The 20,478-nt window shown below is 32.5% G+C and overlaps 1 protein-coding gene across 3 annotated transcripts in view; it reads left to right on the forward strand.

Annotated features, from left to right (window-relative positions):
* LOC148626278 (uncharacterized) overlaps positions 1-20,478 on the forward strand; it is a 73,129-nt gene that overhangs the window by 37,397 nt on the left and 15,254 nt on the right. For all 3 annotated transcript variants that reach the window (XM_088570157.1, XM_088570154.1, XM_088570155.1), the window contains exons 3-17: positions 5,125-5,253; positions 5,803-6,114; positions 6,691-7,834; positions 8,462-8,890; positions 9,247-9,604; positions 9,849-10,051; positions 12,138-12,275; positions 12,551-12,673; positions 13,423-13,497; positions 14,806-14,880; positions 15,984-16,058; positions 18,124-18,243; positions 18,749-18,927; positions 19,214-19,416; positions 19,806-20,006. In XM_088570157.1, the coding sequence (XP_088426283.1) occupies positions 5,125-5,253; positions 5,803-6,114; positions 6,691-7,834; positions 8,462-8,890; positions 9,247-9,604; positions 9,849-10,051; positions 12,138-12,275; positions 12,551-12,673; positions 13,423-13,497; positions 14,806-14,880; positions 15,984-16,058; positions 18,124-18,243; positions 18,749-18,927; positions 19,214-19,416; positions 19,806-20,006 (3,764 nt within the window). The remainder of the gene's footprint in view (positions 1-5,124; positions 5,254-5,802; positions 6,115-6,690; positions 7,835-8,461; positions 8,891-9,246; positions 9,605-9,848; positions 10,052-12,137; positions 12,276-12,550; positions 12,674-13,422; positions 13,498-14,805; positions 14,881-15,983; positions 16,059-18,123; positions 18,244-18,748; positions 18,928-19,213; positions 19,417-19,805; positions 20,007-20,478) is intronic.

Genomic DNA, 20,478 nt, shown 5'->3' on the forward strand with positions numbered 1-20,478 from the left:
ATGTTTATATATGGTATCATGTATGTTGTGTGAGCTACAGCAAGGATCAAATAAGTGGTAAGATGCATTTTCCAATATATTTTACCAAAGATTTTGTGATTAGAATAAAATAACAGTGAATCTTGTTAGTCAATAATGTCTTTAGGCAACCAATTTTCAGTATGATTTCAATTGAAAATTTTACCTGAACCCACCCTTATGACATATGAAGGACTCTAGTTAGTACTAATAAAGTTGACTATGCACTTGTGTTTAACAGGTGTCCCTATCTTATCCAAAGCACTGTCATGCACCTACTTGTAAAGATAGGATTTGATTAGCTAAAACAGAATATGACTAACCTTTGCATTTAGGTTTCCATTGTTAAGATTTAATAAACTAGCTTTAATTGATAGGCAGTTACTAGGATACTTAACTTGGCTCCATTGACATAATTTTGGAGGGATACCCCTTTCTTTTCTTTGTAGTCCATTAGTAATAGTAGTATTCAACAAGATACTGTAAATATGTGTTTTATCTTCATATTTAAGATATAGTTATTTATGAAATGTACAGTTTCTCAAACTCCCAGGTGTTGAATGATCTTGTACTGCTCTAATAAAGGGCAAGGTATGAAATTCAACTTGCAAAACAATATATATGCAAATAATGCCTTTTAATTCGAATTTAGACAAATTGTGTAAAAGATATGACTTCGGACTACATCATAGGTCAACTTGAAGTCTTGCATAACATTATATGCAATTCCTCCTTTTTTGTGTGCTGAATTTTTTATTGCCATATGAGTAGCATGCACTAAAATGGGCATGATTTGTGTCTGCTTAAATTACCTCCCACAATTTTTTTAATCATGTAAGCAAACATGGGTATCATTTGGATATGTATTACTATCAATACTTTTTCGTTCATTCTGGTAGAGTAAAGGAACATCAAAATCAATAGTCATATTGAGTAAAACATAATAAACGGACTTCAGTGACCTTTCAGAGAGAGAAAAAAAGGCCTAACAGTAAATTAAAAAAAAACACACAAAAAATGTACCATCATGTGTTCGTTGCCTACACAATGATTAATTCTGTCACATGGTGTGTTTTCACCAAATAAAAGAGCTGAATATGGCAGAAGTCTTAGGTTACCTTATGTCACAAAAATATGGAAAAAGTACCACATTTATGTCCATATTTAACCAGAGACTGTTTTATCATTGTTTGACCATAGACTGACCATTATTGATGTTGAACTACTAACTGCTATAGCTCAGGATTAAGTAAATAACCACCTCATGGTAAAACACTGATGAAATGGAGTTCCTGCAATGGCTTTTCTTAAGAATAAAATTGTAAAATGAAAGCCATATATTCAGTTTGAACTACTTCTGAATATGTACTAAATTTGTTAATGATCACTGCCTTCTTATAGTCAGTTAATTCTGAGAAAATATTTGTGTTATGTATCACATTTGGATTATGCCTGATTATATTGTTGAGTTATATGTTAGACAGAGTACATCTACCCAGCTGTGTATAATGCCTTACACAGAAGGGGAGGAAGTGGTACAAGTGTAAATATTGAACTATCAAATTTATGAATAAAATTGTTTTTTGAATTGTATTTACTGTGTGCACTGAACATACTGTTCTGTAATTTGATGTTTCACATTTTTGCTGAGGCATTCATTTTTCTGCCATTGGGTCAAGACTACTCTCTTAGTCACCCCATACTTTACCTATGTTAAACCATTCAATCTTTACATATCATATTGTATGAAAATATAATATTTGTGTACACTATATCTGAGACTATGTTTGAAAAGAGAATACAAAGATATCACAATCATTCCCCCCTGCAGACTATAATTGTAATGTACCAAAGGATTTATAAAATCTAAATTGATCCTTGTTTAAAGGGCTCTATCCTTTGGCTGTGAAAAGTATCAGAGAAGTATTTTTTGAAGTCTGTGATACAATTCTGTGCTGACATAGCAGATTATGTATTTGTTTATGTTAAATTGTGTGACATACTGCAACGAAAAGAGACATTTGGTGACAGATTTAATGTTTAACAAAGTGCAATATTTGTCAGTCCTGCTTTTTAGGTCCTCTAAATTATTGTACATTCTTCCTGCCATAAATGCACTTGATCTCCTAGAGACATGGCAATATGACTTCTATATTTTCTCTCCCTTTGGTAATTTTTACCTGTACCACCAATGACCTAAGCAGGTAAAAATGATTAAACTCTATAAAGCCATCACACTTACAGGGTACTCTGTTCCTCAAAAAGTATTGATCCAATATCTTTTAAACTTAAAAGTTTATATTGCACTTTCTATAATGAGTAAATTTAACAAATATTCCATCATTTTTAGCTTGTTGAACCTTGCTATTTCTTGTCATTAATTATGTTGTCAAGGGTACCTATTGACTTTATGTAATCTGTAACTTAATGAATGTTAAACAAATATAATTCAAATTGGCACAACTTTAAGATATATATTAGAAATGTGCAACTCCTATTACAGACAAATTTAACAAATATTTTGTATGAATATTAACCTGTAAAGAGCCAGTTATATAGCAGCATATGCTATCATACAAATGTCATTACTGGTGCATACTTCATAATGTCTCCCCTCACTTAGGTGGGGAGACATTTTATTTTTGGCTTGTCCGTTGGTCCGTCTATGTGTCTACGTCCATGTGTCCGTGTGTCTGTCTCAAAGTTTGTCAGTGCAACCCCTCTCAAACTACTGAACCGAATTTTATGAAACGTGGTATGTAGCAAGAACATCAGATGTAGTTGTGCATATTACCAGGAAATTTTGATCCCCCAATTTTTGTAGAAGTTATGCCCTTTGAACTTAGAAATTTGAAAAAAAATCCTCTTAAATTACCATGTCAGTGCAACTTCTCTGAAACTATTGAACAAAATTTTACAAAACATGGTATGTACTAAGAACATCATAAATAAGACAATACTTGAATGGTAATGCTTAAATTTTAGATGTATGTTAAAATCAACATAGTTTTGGGCTTATATATAAACGTTTGGGGGTTTGAATGAACATTTTTAATGTACGTTTATATACGTTTGTTCTCCCCTTCCTGGTTCCCCTAACTTCACAGATATTTTTAGATAGACATGCACAAGTCACATGACTTATACATGATGTCATGGAATTTTTTAGGCCGAGGCAGCTGGACCCCAAACAAATTTCAGTGTAGCTTTCCAAATTCAATATTTATTGAACTTCAATAGCCGTTTTACTTCCATTTTGTGCCTCTATTCAAGGCGTGTGTTATGGAAATCACATAGTATTTTTATTATAACACAAGAATGATGCCTCCGAAGGCATGCAACAGGGTCGCAATGTGCATCATAATTTACCGTATAATTTATCAGTACCAGAAAATTGGACTGCTGCTCAGCTTAAAACTGAACTTTCAAAACTTGGTGCACTGGTAGGGTAAGCATCCTCTGCTTTTCTATATATACCCGCCAAGTTGCTCATAAAAAGTCAAGTCCAAGGTAGACAAAAGAGGAAATAACGTTCATAACTTTCACTGTTTTCTCATGATTTATTCTCTACTGTTATCAAGAAGAGACTGGACTTGAAATTTGGGCTTAAGAATTTTACTTCGAGCAAAGACAAAAAGTTGTTCCAACTAAAAATTACGTAAGAAGCGTACTTGTGGTTTTAAATTTAATTGAGAAAGATTATTACTGTAAACAATCTTGTTTTTAAATATATTGCAATAATTGGGATTGGCTGTATTACATCAAATCACAGACATTGTGCAGATTAGTTTGTAAAAGTACCGCTGAATTTGGACTAAGTCCAGTTGTAAAGAAACCCAAGTCATACATATACAAAACACAGCATGATAAGTTGCCAGTTTTTATAAAAAAAAAATAAAACCTTCAGTGATATTTGTTTTTTTTCAATTGACATATTTACAATGTGATTTTTTTTGTCCAGTCATTGAAATGCTTAGTAGTTATGTAACCAGATAAATAATTAATGACAAATGAAGATTAATTCTAAAGTTGGTGTTGATTTTCAAGGGTTAGGTGTTCTTTTCAACAACTTTATCATGAGTTAAAGCTTTAGAGTATTTTTTACAAAGTTAATATACAATGACACAATGCATACTTTTACAACATAATGAAGAAGTTACTCCGAAGGAAAAGCTTTAGGATGCTTGTTTTCTGTCAGATTTTCTCCCACTTGTAAAATGTTAATGCCTTTATTGTTAGACATCTACTCTTTCTTTTCTAAAATTCCTGTTGCTATAGAAAATCATGTTCAAGAATTTATCAGGAATGATTTTACAGCTTGTATTAGGATTTGAAAAACTACTTAAAAAACAACGTAAAGAGAAATTTTAATTTACTGATTATTAGTGTCTGTTGTCAACAAGGAACTTTATTCCTGAGTCTTGTAATAGTATTTAGTATGGACCCTTCTGCATGTTAATTTTTGTTACTGCAAAAATCTGAAAATCATACTTTCTATAGTTAAATGATTGCAATCATTGTATACTCGTGCATTTATACAAGTGTGAAGCAAATACATGCTAACTCATACTATTGTTAGTTCACATTTCCTGGTTACAGGAACTTTAAACTTGAAACCTGAAGCAAACCAAACTTACCAGTTCCATGATTTTAGGGAATACTTTGAAACTCCTTGTTAATATTGGGCTTTAGATTTCAAGCTGTTTGCAAGAAAGATAAACCTTCTGTGTTAGTTTTGCATAATTAAAGCTTGAAGTCAACACCTCCTGAACTATAAATGCTATAAAATAGATTTGATGAATCTTAATTTGGAGGTTTTACATCATGTACATGTGAATTGAGAAACTAATTAATTGATATTAAAAAGGGGAGATAACACAAGGTTTTTTTATGTTCTCAGTCCAAGAGGAACACAAGTTTTATTGTGAGCTTCCTGAAATGAACATGAGATTTAATGTAAAAAAATGGTATTTAAAAGAAGCAATGCTTTACTTTATACATGCAATGAAATAAATAATGGGATAAAAATGGGGTTATTTGCCACAATACCAAGACTGGTACTCACAACACTGGGAATGATTAGCAATCGCCATCTTTTATTTTCAGGGCTTTGTTGATTTTAAGGAATCAGAAGATTTTAAAGTTCTTTTGAATGTTACTGCACCAGCTATAGAAGAAGCATATGCTGTTACAGCTGACATCACTGAAAGCAAGGGCAGACTACTGATTCAGGTTGTAAGTATTCTATGATCTTTTGAAGAATCGTGTAGATTTTGAATTCATCAGGTTTTTAGGAAATTGTAATATGACTATAAACCTCTTTAAAATTCCATGTCATATTGTGAATGTACTTTAATTCATGGATACTAATTTTTGTGGATTGCAAAAGAAAGAGAAGTTCGTGGATTTTTGAATTCATGGTTTTGAGGTTTACAGGATACACATTTTTTGGTCTACCCACCAAAACCACGAAAATTGGTACCCCATGAATAATAGTACTTTCACAGTAGTTAGATGTTAGTAGGTGTGAAATTGCAAGACACATTAGTTCCGATAATTTTATATAATCTGTTAAAGTTTTTTAAAAGCAGACTTAAACTGTTTCCTTGTTTAGTGTTAATAAAGGTCATAATTCAACTTTCAACTCATCTGGATGACATTATTATTTGCACGCCATGGATTGGTGAGTATTGTGATCCTTACATTCTTAGAATTTTTTATTCTATTCAATCTTGGATTTGTTCATTTTGTTCCATAATAATTAAAATATCTTACTTTCCACAGTACGAAAACAAAACTGCTTCGTCACCTGTTACCTTACCATGGATATTTATTTTCATCACCATAGCAACATGTCTTGTCATTATATTGGCATCTGTTTATGCAATCTGGTGGTATTGTTCCAAGAAGCATTTGGACTTACAGAGGGACTATTACAGTCATGGCAATGTTATGTTCAGATCGAGAAACAGTGAATGTCTGTCATCAGGGCCAACAGATTTACTTCTACAGTCAGAACATGGTAGAGATAGTATGGTGGATGATGGGAAGGATTTACCTGATGTGTCAGAGGAAGATGAAGATGAAGATGGAAGGGTAAATTTTTATTACAGTGTCTTTTCCAGGTTTATGAAAATTTACAATTGCTTATTTTCAGTAAATTGGGGGTTAATTCACAATTTGTTTGATAAAATATAATTCATTTTAGGTAATGCTCCTAGTTAGTTTGATTTCAGATTAAGGTTTAGTTACGTTGTTTACTCATAGAATTTGTTTAATGTATGTGATTAGTATCTGCATGTACATTTTCAGCATTGGTCACTGGAACAGTTATGAAACTCCCTTTCAGAACTGCCCTTACATCAATTCAATTTTAGCTGTAATGACTTAATCAGTCCAAAAGTCAGTTACTGTAAACTGGAAAAATTTTTTTTGTGGTTTCTGTGATCAATGTACTTTTGTGCTGTTTTAAATTCCAGATAATTTCTCAAATCTTATTGTAATTCTTTGAAGAAAACAATTGTTACTGTCTAATTTTCTTGTTACAGGTCTTACCGCAAATAATAGTGAAAAAACTTGAAGTTAACTTTTACAACATTTAACTTGACTTATGTAATTACATGTTGACACCTTCATGTTTTGTTCTATAGTTCATTTTTTCCCCACTTTTAGCCAATAAGAAGAAAGAAAAAAACTGTTGTTCGTCTTGATGAGAGTGATGAAGACAATGAGAAGGTGGATGAAAAACTGACAATAAAAAGACGTTATCAACCTCCTACAAAACGTTTGTACAGAGAGCAACAGATGAGAAGACATGGAAGAAGGAAACGGCATCCATCTTTAAATGATCCTCCATCCTATGATGCTGTAATGGAATACCCTGAGGGATCGAGTGATGAATCAGATGAAGAAACAAATCAGAAAAAAACTTATATAAATAGCTCAAGAAGTGTGGAGGAAAGAAGCAAACGAGATAAGCAGTTTGTAGAAAGTAGTCGCAGCTTTGGTGAACAAACATCCTATCAGAGAAGAGACCTGTATTCATATAATCCTTTGGCCTTTCAAACAATTCCTGTTGCTCACTCTGATACAGAGTTAAGTGTGCCGTTGAGGAGTCCCAGATATGTTGCACATAATATACCTCCAAGAGGCTTTGTTAACCCAATGGAAAGGCATGGTGATGAATATACTGAAAATAAAGATAAAAAGTTTGAAAAAATATTGAATAGTAAAGAATCCGTTATACAGGGAGAAAGATCAAAATCTCCATTTGGAAAGGAGAATAGAAATCGTTCAACTCCAGTTCCAAGGGAGGAACGTGTGCAATCACCGAACAATTTAGAAAGAAGTGCTTCATTCCGATCAAATCATTCTCAATCATCACGTCACGAGAGAACAAAGACTCCTACATCAGTTGGTAGGACTACTCCTAACCATTTTGACAAATCAAGTACGCCCAGCCATTATGAACAATCCAGCACACCCATTTACAGTGATAGATCAAATACAGTTAGTCAGTATGCTAGAGCAAAATCCCCAATGGACAGAAATAAAACACATATTTATGCCAAGGCCAAGAAACCACCTCCCCTTAAACTACCTCCAGGGATTGCAAATGAAACAACCAAACAAAATAATTTGGATGAAACATCTGGATACATTCAGCTGAAATCAACATCTGGTCCACCAATAGAAAAACTAACACCTATAGATCAGGTGGATTCTAGTAATAGCAATCCAATGGATATTCCGTTGACTACTTTCACTGGTTCCTTGAAGAAGAAAAAGAGGCACAAAAGTAAACCAGAAACTGGAGGTATTGTATCCTTTAACTGATGGGAACTTTTCAAATTCCTTACTATTAGAACTTCTTTGCAATTCTTCTTCCGTGATAATTTACTTTTTTATTGCAATGCATAAAGAAGAAATTCTTGTCATGTTAGTCACTGGAAATTGTACAATCAATGGGGCAGAGAAGTGCTTTTGTTTATCGTTTGTTAACATGCAATTTGGATGGATAAAAAATTCTGGAAGGATTCCTACAAATAGCGCATTGAATGTTTTTCTTATGCAGCTAAAAAGGCTGAGTAGTTATGATTGATTCATAAAAATGGATGATTTTTAATTAAAAATTTTAGTTCATCTTAGATATTATAACAGTAAAAATGTTGCAATGATATGAGAAAATGATGTCAATGTCTTTTGGAAATGCAACTACTATATATAAAAAGAAAGAAATGTAGTAATATATGTACAACAAATGCAGAGAATAGACAATAATTCCACTAGAAAAAATTACATACAGCTTAAAAACAAGAAAGATTTCCATTTCAGGGGTTTATGCTTACCCATTTTGGTTAAATGTATCAGAATGTAATGAAATTTGAAATATTTTTTTATTTTATTATTGAAAAATAAGTTGTTTTTTGTATGTCAAATTTAGAATCTCCAAAGAGGAACGTTCTAGAAGGATACAATTACAACACTCTGCCAACATCTCCACTCTCCCCAAGGCATCCACTGAACATTACTGGTACATCCACAATTAACTCACAAAGGTTCAGTGTACTAAGTGATAACTCTATATCACTGTACAGTAGTGGTGAAGTATATAGCCCAACTGGTACAGGGGCTGATAAGGACGAGGAAGATGATGATGATGATGCATTCGAAATTGATTTTGAAATTCCTCCATTAAAACCGATGGAAGCAGATGGACTCTCTGAAGCTAGCCTTCCATTACCTAGCCCACCAGCATATGCTAAGATGCCCCCAGGATACAGCCCAAGGACCCTTCTGCCATCGCCAAAGCCAAGACCCCAACCTTTGAGTGCACTTAGCCACAGTATTCCTGTTGATGAAGACATGCTTAGTAAGTTTACTTAACTGACATAAAAACTTGAGTAGATCAAAATTAAAGAATGACTAAATTTTTTTTTAAAGAATCATGATGCTTTTCTTAATTTTCTTACATATATACAGTAGAACCTAGTGAGTTTGATATATTAAGGGAGTAAGGAAGTTGGGGGATTATACAGGACCAGGACAATGAATTGCAAATGTTGTTAATGTATACTATAAAAGATCTAACTATATAGACTCCTGGAAAACTCAGGGTGCAAATTGTTGAAGATAAACAAATGAAATATCTTATTCCAATTCGAAAAATCATTACCATTACAAGGAAAATGTATGCATAGTTTTATAATGGGTACATTACATTAATAGGTGGTACATACATTGGACTGACAGCCTCTCCTACCAATACTATGGACAGGATCTTTCAGTTCCCTTCTCCACACAGAGATTCTGGTATCTCTTCTGAACGTAGTCTTCCATTGTCACAGGGAGATGATTCTCCAATCACATCCCCATCTAGACCTTACCACCCAGCCCAGAGAGAGCTTCCCCTACTCCCAACGCAGGGATATGCATGGAATGGTGGTAGAAAAACCCCAGAAAAGGGGGAATATGCCAGAATAAAACAAGCCAACGACGCTACAGCTAAAGAAAATGGTGAAGTAAAAGTAACCCCTAATGCTAGTGGTGGTGGTGGTAGGAAGAAACCAGTACTGAAACCGAAGGCGTAAGTAGACATGATGGATGTCTTCATAATGTTTAAATGTGTATTGAAGCTTTTTTACTGTAAATGTATGCACTTTGTTGAATGGTTTATGTAAAGCAAAAAAAACAAGTGAAATGTAAGCATATGTTTATTGGTTTTTGTTCTGATGTTGACATTTTAGAGATATTTAATCAGATATATCGTTAATACATAAAAATGCTGTTGTAGAAAAATTATAAATAACAATTCTTCATTTCCTATGCAGGTTACATTTAGCTGTGATTTGTAGTATCTCAATACTAAGTCTTGCTTCAACAGTATACAGTGCTCTCTTACCATCTCAAACTCAAGTTCATGTTACTGTGTATGCTCCTAAAAACTTCCTTCAGAAAGAGATTCAGGTGTATTTTAACCAGAATAGACCAGGGGAAATCCTAGATGATCAACTACATAACATACAGGCTTATGGTAAAATTATTAAGATAAAGATTTATTGGTTTTCAATGAGGAATAAAAGAGTTTCAATAAAGAGTATTTATTTTAAGAGCTGTGTGACATAAATTTTATTATTGGTAATTTGTACAAAATTCCTTTGATGTGTACCTGCTGATTATGCTTGGATCAGGCAAACTGACTTGATACAAGAAATTATTGTGTCAGTTTGTAATATGAATGCGCCATTTACCGGTGTATAAATCCCCTTTTTTCAGTGGGTCAATGAAATCATGTCTTAATGTGACATTGCAATGACAGCCAGATTTGTACTTGTTTTCTGTAAACAATATTTTGTTTGTTTGTTGTTGTTGTGGTTTAACGTCCGAGCAGCAATATTTCAGCTATTTTCAGACGAAACAATATTTTGCAAACGAATACAAATGAATTGTGGTACATATACAGCAATATTGCAGATCTCTTAAAACATTTGTCCTGAAATGATATAAATCAATCAATACTGTACATTTCTAAGGACACGGGTAAAATTTGCTGTATTCTTACCTGTACGTGTAATTCGTCTTCACGCGATCTGGAGAACAAAATATGGGGAAACCATGATGCTCTTATGAATTATGCTGAGGATGTTAATTTTGTCTTGTAATCTAGTTACTTTATAAATTACTACATTGTATTATAAAATACAATATAGCACATGGATAGTAACCAGAAGATTGACAATGTTTATCATCCTTTGTTTTTTTAGCATCTACACTACACAGGAGTGGTTTTTTACATTCAGTAGAACTGTCAAGATTGTAAACATATCATAACTCAACATTGATGAATTTAACTAATCCTTTATAATAATGCACAAAAAATATCATCAAATTAATCTTGTAGTATGCTAACCTTCCCCTGAAACATCACTTCATCAACTGACACACACATGCTAAATTTTGACCAGACCATATCACAAATCATATCAGTGGTCATTCAATAAAATAGTCCCCATTTAAGTAATACTTTCGGTAATATTTTGAACATATTTCAGATAAGAAGCATCATTTTCTTTCATAATTTGTAGACTATGGATAAAAAGGAATAAATGATATTGTGTTTAAGGTAGTGACTTCTTCATAGTTATATCAGGGCTCACCTGATATGAAAAATGATAAAGTCAATATCAAAAACAAAATACCATTTATTCCTGTAATAAAATCTATTGATACTTGTAATATCAATATGTTAAAATCATATGTGAAATTGCATTTTTATACCCCCCACACACCCTTTTGAAGAAGAGGGGGGTACATCCCTTCTGCACCTGCGTATATGGAGTGTTCATATCACAACACATACATTATGCCAGAGCTTGTTGGAACTATGCAGACTTTTTGTATTGCGCTAGAACTCTAACAAATAGGCTTCTGGAACAGGGTTATGTTGCTACAAGATTGAAGTCATCACTACAGAAGTTTTATGGTCGTCATCATGAACTCGTGGATTGTTATGGTGTATCCATCTGCACCATGAAAACTGATTCATTCAGTGGGTCATAGTTTTCCTTTCCTCATTTGTCTACCCTGGACTTGACTTTTTATGAGCAACTCGGCAGGTGTTTCTAGAAAAGTAGAGGACGCTTACACTACCGGTGCACCTGGTCCATGCTCCCAGTTTCTAGTGGAGTCCGAGTTGCTCATTTGCTTTTGTTACTTTGTATGTATGATTTTAGTTACTTTGTGTTCTTTGTTGTGTGTGTCTGTTTTCCATGTCTGGTCTTTGTCCCTGGATTACATTCTTTTGATAATCGCTATAACCTTGGTTCCCTTGATTACTCCTTAGGACTGTCCGTAACCAGAACTTTTGTAAAATTTTTCTCAGGAACTACTGATCATAGTACCTGAACATTTTTAGTATGTCTCAGCTAATGGTCCTATATAGCACTTACTGATTTTAGTCCTGTTGGACAATTACTTCCTTTTTAACGACTTTGGGAAGAATACATTTGTGGGGGAAAGCGGGGGTATTCTCAGTGAGTAAGTGGCTCACAGATCAAATGTTGTAACAGCATACTGAGTAATGTTTTATATATCATTAATATCAAGTTCACTTTTTTCAGATATGGCTGACCCATATTTAAGGGTGGTGAACTCCTCTTTCTGTAGTACTGTACAATGTGAACATGGCTGTGATGAAAATAATGGTAACTGTATCTGTAAAAAGGGATATAGACTTGATGCCAAAGGAGTCTGCCAAGGTGAGATAAATAATCAGACTCGCTTATTTCTAACATATAGATATTTATGTAAAATTTTAAAAAAATGAATAAAAATTACATATGATAAAATAGAACACCAGATTTATAGAAAAAAAGGGAGAAAATAAACAACATTGTCATATGCTTATTTGCATAAGCCTTTGTGATCAGTGAGATTAATAAAACTCGTTCTGTTCTGTGCCAGTCTGTCCATATCTTATATCCCTCTTGTTCCATTTGTTATATCCTTGTAATATTCCTGTTAATATTTTTAGATGTTAATGAGTGTAGATCAGTGATACACCGTTGCCATGAGAATGCTGATTGTCTTGATAGAGAAGGAAGTTACCAGTGTCACTGTAGTGGATATTACTATGGTGATGGTAAAACTTGTTATGGTAAGGCTAAGACTTCTGGGTGTAATAGTTTTCACAGTTCACAAATAAGTGCCAAAAATAGTATATATAAATTTTTTGGTATTAATTGGTTTTTTTTTTTTTTGAAGCTGCAAAATTTGAAACATGCAAAAATGAATATAAAAAATTAGCAAACTCAAAAATCAATAGTTTACAATTTGTTTGGAAATTTGTTTTTAACTTTAACCAAACTTCAAATGAAGTGTTAATTTTATATTTTCTAAAATTCTTTTATAAGTACTGTATGTTTGTTATTACATATATACCATATTCAAAGATAAATGATATTAATCATTAGTGAAATTAAAATCAATCATGTCTTTATACAGAATTAAGATCTCTTTGGCAACTGAAGTTAATGACTCAAAAATAAATTTCACTTTATAAAAAGATTTCCACACTTTCCCATTATTTTTGTTCATGTATTGGCAAAATGAATATGTAAAACAAATGTGAAGTTATTCAGCTCGAGTTAGGTATTGCGGAGAAGTAAAAAAGTGACATTTTGTTGAAACCTATGTACTGCAGTTTGTAAGTACATTTTTTAGCCAATTTTAACACCTTCCCAATGTTTATTTTGAAATTATCAAATTGTAATTTTGCTATTATTATGATTCTTTAATCACTATATTTACATCCAATTTTGATAATTTCCTTGTGAAATCATTCCTAGTGTAGCCAATATGCAGTCTTGTTTCGTACAAAATATCTATTGGATTTATTATTTCCAGAATGTGCTGCACCTTGTGGTGAAGGGACCTATGAGTTCCAGCCCTGTAGTCAGAATCAGAAAAAAATTTGCTTAGGTATAGTAACTCCTTTTAATACATACTATTACTATAATAAGTATTATATTTATAATAGTTGATGAATGGGTAAATTTATTGTAAAATATTAAGCTTGACACAGTGGCTGACGTTTGTTTTCTCTTTAACTAACTGCTGCAGGCAAGCCTATCAAAATTCTCAAACATTTTTTAAATCAAGTGTCATTTGACAATTGGATAACATCACCTAAATAATCATTCAATTTTTCTCGACTTTGCAAGATTCTTGCATTTTCTGAGAGAGCTGGCTGCAGTGTCTAGAGTGATATTTCGAATGTCAGACACTGTTTGGAGCATGGCCAAATAGTTGATCTGGAACAATAATGAATAATGTATTTGCTTTTTGAACACATTGGTCCATTAAAATGCCCCTGCAATGGTGTCAATGCACCAATAACAGCTTCCAGTGCACGGACAACAATACAAAATGTATCACTTGTTTTAAGTAGAAGAGTGAGGGGTTTGCCAAATTAACCATGAACTGTTGAAACAAATGATCAAAAAACTTCTTTTTAAAAAGTAATTTCTTCATATTTTCATGGTGCCAGTACTTTATGAATGAAAATGCAAGAAGTTGTGTTTCCCGGCCTTCAAATATACATAGTTTGACTTAAATTAATTATGCAAACTAACACATTTTGCAGTACTTTAATACAATGCATAGAACAGCAATTATGAGACAGTGCAATGATTCTTTCCTTATCTATGACTTGAAAGAGTGTTTTCTAAAAAACATGCTCACACTATGTCAAGTGTGGATGTTGAATGGTATAATAGTTAATGATGTGCATTTACTGATATATAAGTGATATATTTGCCCTCATATTTCAAGCCAAGCAGGCAGCACATCAGAGGTGGAGTGATAACTGTTGGCTGGAAGTGAGGATTATATGTCTTAGTGGAGTGACATGCTTACCTTCAGGCTGTTATTCTGTGAACAAGAACAATAAAAATCTGGCTTGGTGTGTCTGACTTGTACAAAGCAGGGTCTGTTCCATTGATCAAAAGTTCTCATCCTAAAATGCAAAAAATATCTGTCATGGGACACTAAACCGCAATTTAATCAATCAATCACCATTCCATCTTACTGTTGCTTTATAATGTGTTTTAGTGAGGACTAATGTATAGTGTGTCTACCTGGATTAGTAGAGTTTGTATTTCATCCTAAATATTATACCTGTATTTCATCCTAAATATTATACCTGTATTTCATCCTGAATATTATACCTGTATTTCATCCTAAATATTATATTTGAAAGAAAAAGTTTCATCATAAATATATTTTTAGATTGTACAAAAGAATGTGCAAAAGGATTTTACATGACAAGAAGATGTCATGCACAGGGAGATTCTGTTTGTCGAAGTAAGTCTTTTAATAGAACTTTTACTTTGTGAGTACTGCTGTATATATTATATCAGTTAGTATTTATACGCTGTTTATTCACTGGAATAGGTTTTAAAGATTGGAATTGCTACAGAAAATACTGTGCCCTCTAGTAGGACTGTGTTTCCCTCATCATCCATATAAATCTAAAATAGTTTAAAATCCACACCTAAAGTATTGAATTTATCTTAAGAATGACCACAACCTTTAGGGAAATCGTTGTTTTTGAAAAGTTTTGGAAGTTTGTATAATTAATGAGCTAAGGTAGGCTATTTAATTGCTGTTTCTGTTGAAAAGTGTTAAATGATAAGAAAAAAACAACAACAAAAAATAAACTTATCATTTTGGAACCAACTCAACCACCACCTACATATTTTTTTCTTCAAAATGCCCATTACTGTTATTATTCCTTTCAAAACCTGGGACCCGCATTTGTAATTTTCATTAAAATGACCATCTACATTCATTGTCATCCATAGTATTTTGCAGGATCCTAAGTTAATTAGGAGATAGTTTTGATTCATTATCTGAAGTTTGATGTTAATTTTAATGTTCAAGCCCATCACATTTAATGAATACATTTGAATGATTAATCTAAAGCACATTATTAAACTCACATTGATGATACAATGAAGTAGTCTTGCATATAAACAAGACATGGTATATGTTACACAATATTGACTCATGGTCATTGTGATCAAGATTTTTCTGATAGAAAGCAAACATAAATAAAACCTGTATTGACATTGGAATGTTACATTGTTAACACTGGATATTTATATTAAATTGCATGTATTCAGATATAATCTCAGTGTGTTGAGAGTAATCAGTCTTTTCGGTTAAGCAGTAGTCCGAAGCTAAAGGCTTGTCAAAATGGAGGTGGGCCTGTAAAATTAACTACTACAAGCCAACACTCACTATATGAAATTTTCTGAAAAATGTATCTCGGGCCTGTGAACTGGAAAGTTAGTTTTGAAGACTTAGTAATGGTATGAAACCTAATTTTGAAACACTGTAGTAACAGAAATCTTCACAGAACTTTTTTTGAAAGTATAAAGATCTTGGTTTTTTTTTTTTTTCAGTGTGTCATAAGAAATGTGAAAAGGAAGAATTTGAATCTTCCAGATGTACAGATGTCACTAATAGAGTTTGTCAAAGTAAGTTATATGTTTTAGGAACAAGGCTTTGATAAGCAATATATCAATTATTTAAATGAAACATATAGGTTTCTTAGTAATTTTCATAGTTGCTTTAAAACTCCTCTGTTTTTCACTTTCAACAGTGTAAATGTTGTTATATAGTGAGTTGAGATAAAAGATAAGACTGCTGAAATGCATAAGAAGCAAAATATCATACAGTCAAACCTTGGTAGCTCGAACTCCAAGGTACCACTGAAAAGTGTTTGAATTATCGTGGAGTTCGAGAAATGAAGTTCATAGAATTCCAGATTTTTTTGTTGCCGGTGCAAGTTTGACTTTATCATTAGAAATCACTTATTTCCTATGAAGTTTTGTTAGTACATGTACATGCATCTTTTTCATTCCCTTTCGGGAGATTATGTAGACTTGTGGACATTAAAAAAGCTGTGTTTGCTTTTAAAAACGTTCAGAGTTTGAGTTTCTAAGTCCATAATTTGTTTTTATCTGATTTTCTTTGATGCTTTCATCATGCCGACTTCAAAACATTCTCAAACTTCAATCAGTACTAGGTTAAGATAAAAACTACATAATTAGTGATGACTTAAATTTTACATGTAATTAACTATAATGACACTGAATAAGGATAGGGTTTCAGTTTTTCACACCTTTTATTACCCACGCTGACAAAATGGATGACAAGTTCGAGTTACTGAGTCTCTAAGATTTATTACCGAACAAACCGACTAGTCAGATCGAGTGTTCAAGTAATCCAAAGTTGTTTTTATTGATTATATTAGGGAAAATTTTGGTACAGTCGAACTTCACTCGCTTGAACTCGTATGGCTCGAACACCTGGGATTTCTCGAACACAATTCAAAGTACCAAAATTTTCTCCTATATAATCAATATAAATAACCTTGGATTTCTCGGACTTTGATTTCTCGAAAACGCGAACTGACTAATCGGTCCATTCGGTAATAAATCTCAGAGAATAAACCTCACTAACTCGAACTTGTCAGCCATTTTGTCAACTTGGGTAATAAAAGGTGTGAAAAACTGAAACCCTATCATCACCAGTGTCATTTTAGTTAATTACAGGTAATATTTAAGTCATCACTAATTAGGTAGTTTTGATAAAACTGATTAAAGTTCAAGAATGTTCTGAAGTTGGTATGATGAAACCATGACAGAAAATCGGATGAAAACAAATTATTGACCAATGAACCCACACTCTGGACATTTTTAAAAGAAAATACAGCATTTTTAATATCCGTAAATCAACATAATCTTCCGAAAGCGAATAAAAAAGATCCACGAACTAATACAACTTCGGAGGAGGTAAGCAATTTCTAATGATAAAGTGGAACTTGGACCGCCAACGAAAGAAATCCGGAAATATACGTACTTCAATTTCTTGAACTCCCGATAACTCAAACACATTTCAATGGTTCCTTGGAGTTCGAGCTACCGAGGTTTGACTGTACTTTGAATTGTGTTCAAGAAATCCTGGGTGTTCGAGCCGTCTGAGTTCAAGTGAGTGAGTTCGACTGTAATTATAATTTAATCTGTTTCAGAAGGTAGTATTTTTAAAAGTAATATGGAACAAATTTAGGATAACAAAATGTTGTTATGTTTTCTATACTTTTACATTTATACTGAACCTAACATGATTCTATTGCATTTAAAGAAATTGCAATGTTTATTTGCAGTATCATGTTTATTATGGTGAGCAATAGGGCTAAAAAGAAGTTAATTCAAATGAATCACAATAAGATCATTGCTATGTCTTGTTGCAATAAATTGAAAAATAAAAAATTTTGGTTCATTGACATTATATTGTGATTTTTATATTGCTTTAAAAAACTGTCAAAAAACAAGTAATTTCTGAAAATGATCAACGGCATCCATTTTTTGTTTGAAAAGAATGTAAAAGCATGAGAGATAAATGTTCTTTTTTTATCAAAAAAATATTCTATCTGCTATTTTATATTTTATATTGATTATTTTAAATACTTATAAAAGTTTTTTTTAAAGCTGTTTGATGGAAATAAATAATAATTAGTTTATATTTACATGTTTATAGATCGTAATAAGTTAGCACCTCCTATTGCCAGTGGTAATGTCATCTTAGAGAATATGAGGGATGTATCAAAGTTCAATCAGGAGGAGTTGTTTAGACCTCGAGGATTTCATATTGATAGAGGTAAGTTGTATTCCTATTTAAGAGGGAGGGCTGTACTGATATCAGCTTGTCTGTCTGTCTGTTCTTTGTCCAACTAATGTTATTACATTTTCTCAGTTTCTTCTAGACAGAATGGGAGGAATTTTTCAAAGTAAGTACACAGCTTTAACACAATGAACAGGATTTTTTTTACTTCTGGTAGATTCCATCTTCTCTTTTGAGGAGTTTAAAATTTGTGGGGTTTCCTAAGCATGATAGTACATGCAACCTCATGCTTTTTAATGTTGAAGGGCCCTGTTTTTTTTCTCCATAACAAATTTAATGACTTTAGGTTTTCATAGATCTGGATTTTCCAGAAGCTCTATGGCTGATATCGTTGACTGGTTGATAATGAATGCCATACAGATTTTACCATGTATTATTTTTTATGTACCAATGAAACTTTTTTTATGAATTTTATTTTTAAATCTTTATTTGTTGAGAATTACTGATTACTTACAACATAAATTGGATGGTTTTTTTTCAGGATCAGGATTCTTTATCAAAGGAAATGTAATTTTCTTTAGACCTCAGATTATACTTCATCCAGTGAACCATGAGAAACAGAATGAATTGAACAGGTTTTCTGGTGATCAAAGCATAGTGGATAAATACTGTCCTTACCCAGTGCCATCTTATTATGAACTAGTCAAACTTACACAGTTGGTTAGTAACTTTTAAGCATTTTGTCAAATACTACATACTACACAATTCTGGACTTGTTGATGTGTATTACATAATACATTTTGTTATGCATATTATCCTTATTATATACTGTAATGATTTAACTTCTTTTAGTAGTGTGCATTGAGTTAATTAACCTGATGTCCTAACTATTAAAAACTTGATTATGCTTGTGAAGTATTGCATGCTTCTGCTGGAAATAATAAAAAAATTTACATGTAAGTATATGAGAAACCTGCTGTCAGACTAGAATTATTATTCATTACAGAACATTACCTACAAAAGTAAGACCTATTATGGCAAGACCTATATAGAACCCTGCAAGACATATATGGACCATGGGGTGTTTCCTGATTCTAAACAGGCATCAAGAACAATTCTATGTTCCAAACCAGGACCAGTTACCAGTATATTTGAAATAACATCAAATTTTGGTACAAGTACACCATATTGGGTGGAAAAACATGAGAAGTGAGTTTATCAGCACATTAAACATTTTTATTTATTTTTCTTCATGTCTGATATTATCTCAGGCTACTGCCATGATACTAAAAAATATTGGCAGTTTCCATTGGCAACATTATGTCAAGCAGACTTTGACATTGCATGTGAAATAACCTCAGTTTTAATATCCTGATAAAACACCATTTCATCAAATGTCATCAGACTTGCTGTAATCTTCTCTATTTTGAATTCAAAAACAGATACTGTTCTGTATATCATAAACAAGCAGTTGACACATCTAGATTATTATGATTGAATAGAAATAATGTTGTTGAATTAGAGCTTAACATATGAGAAAAAAATCTGAGGCCAATTTCAACACTGATGCTCATAAAAAGTTGTATTTTTTTTTCTAGTTGTGTGTCAAAGAATGCTGCATGCCTGAATTGTACAAAGACTTGTGCTAAGAAGATGAGGCTTCAGGGAGGAGATTGTGGTGTTACTGATAAAGATAATGGTCGCTCTCCTAGATTACCACTGTGTATGACTTGCTGTGCCGATGCTAACTGTACAGACCTTTGTCAAACATACCATGATTATATTTGCCAGACAGAGCAGTAAGTTATCAATAAGACTATAAGATTAAAACAAATTTAAACTTGATGTTACAACATCAGCATACAAGTTTACAAGTTTTTCATTTATAAATTTAACCTTAATCACATCATGATCAGTAATGTAATAGTTCCACTGTGATATTTGAACAATGACGGCAACTTGGAAATGTAAAGGGCTAACTTATGATTTATTTTTGTATTTTGAGAAATTTACATCAGGGAATTGACCTTTTTATTTACAAGTTTAACCATTTACTATTGCTTATGATAAAATTAGAATATAATGGTTCAGTCTATGGTTAAATAATTTAATTTCAGTTGAAACATGCTTTCTCATTGGATAAAAATTTTTGTCCATCATCCATAGACCAGATTTTGTTACTGTGACGTCATCAACCTTTTTTGATGATTTAATTGTTAAATTTTGATACTGAAATATGAATTTAAGGAATGACTTGTATTTTTCAGTCTG

The sequence above is a fragment of the Perna viridis genome, chromosome 2 (genome assembly GCF_037379345.1).
Source record: "Perna viridis isolate PV_CMFRI_1.1 ecotype Kerala chromosome 2, ASM3737934v1, whole genome shotgun sequence".
NCBI lineage: Eukaryota > Metazoa > Mollusca > Bivalvia > Mytilida > Mytilidae > Perna > Perna viridis.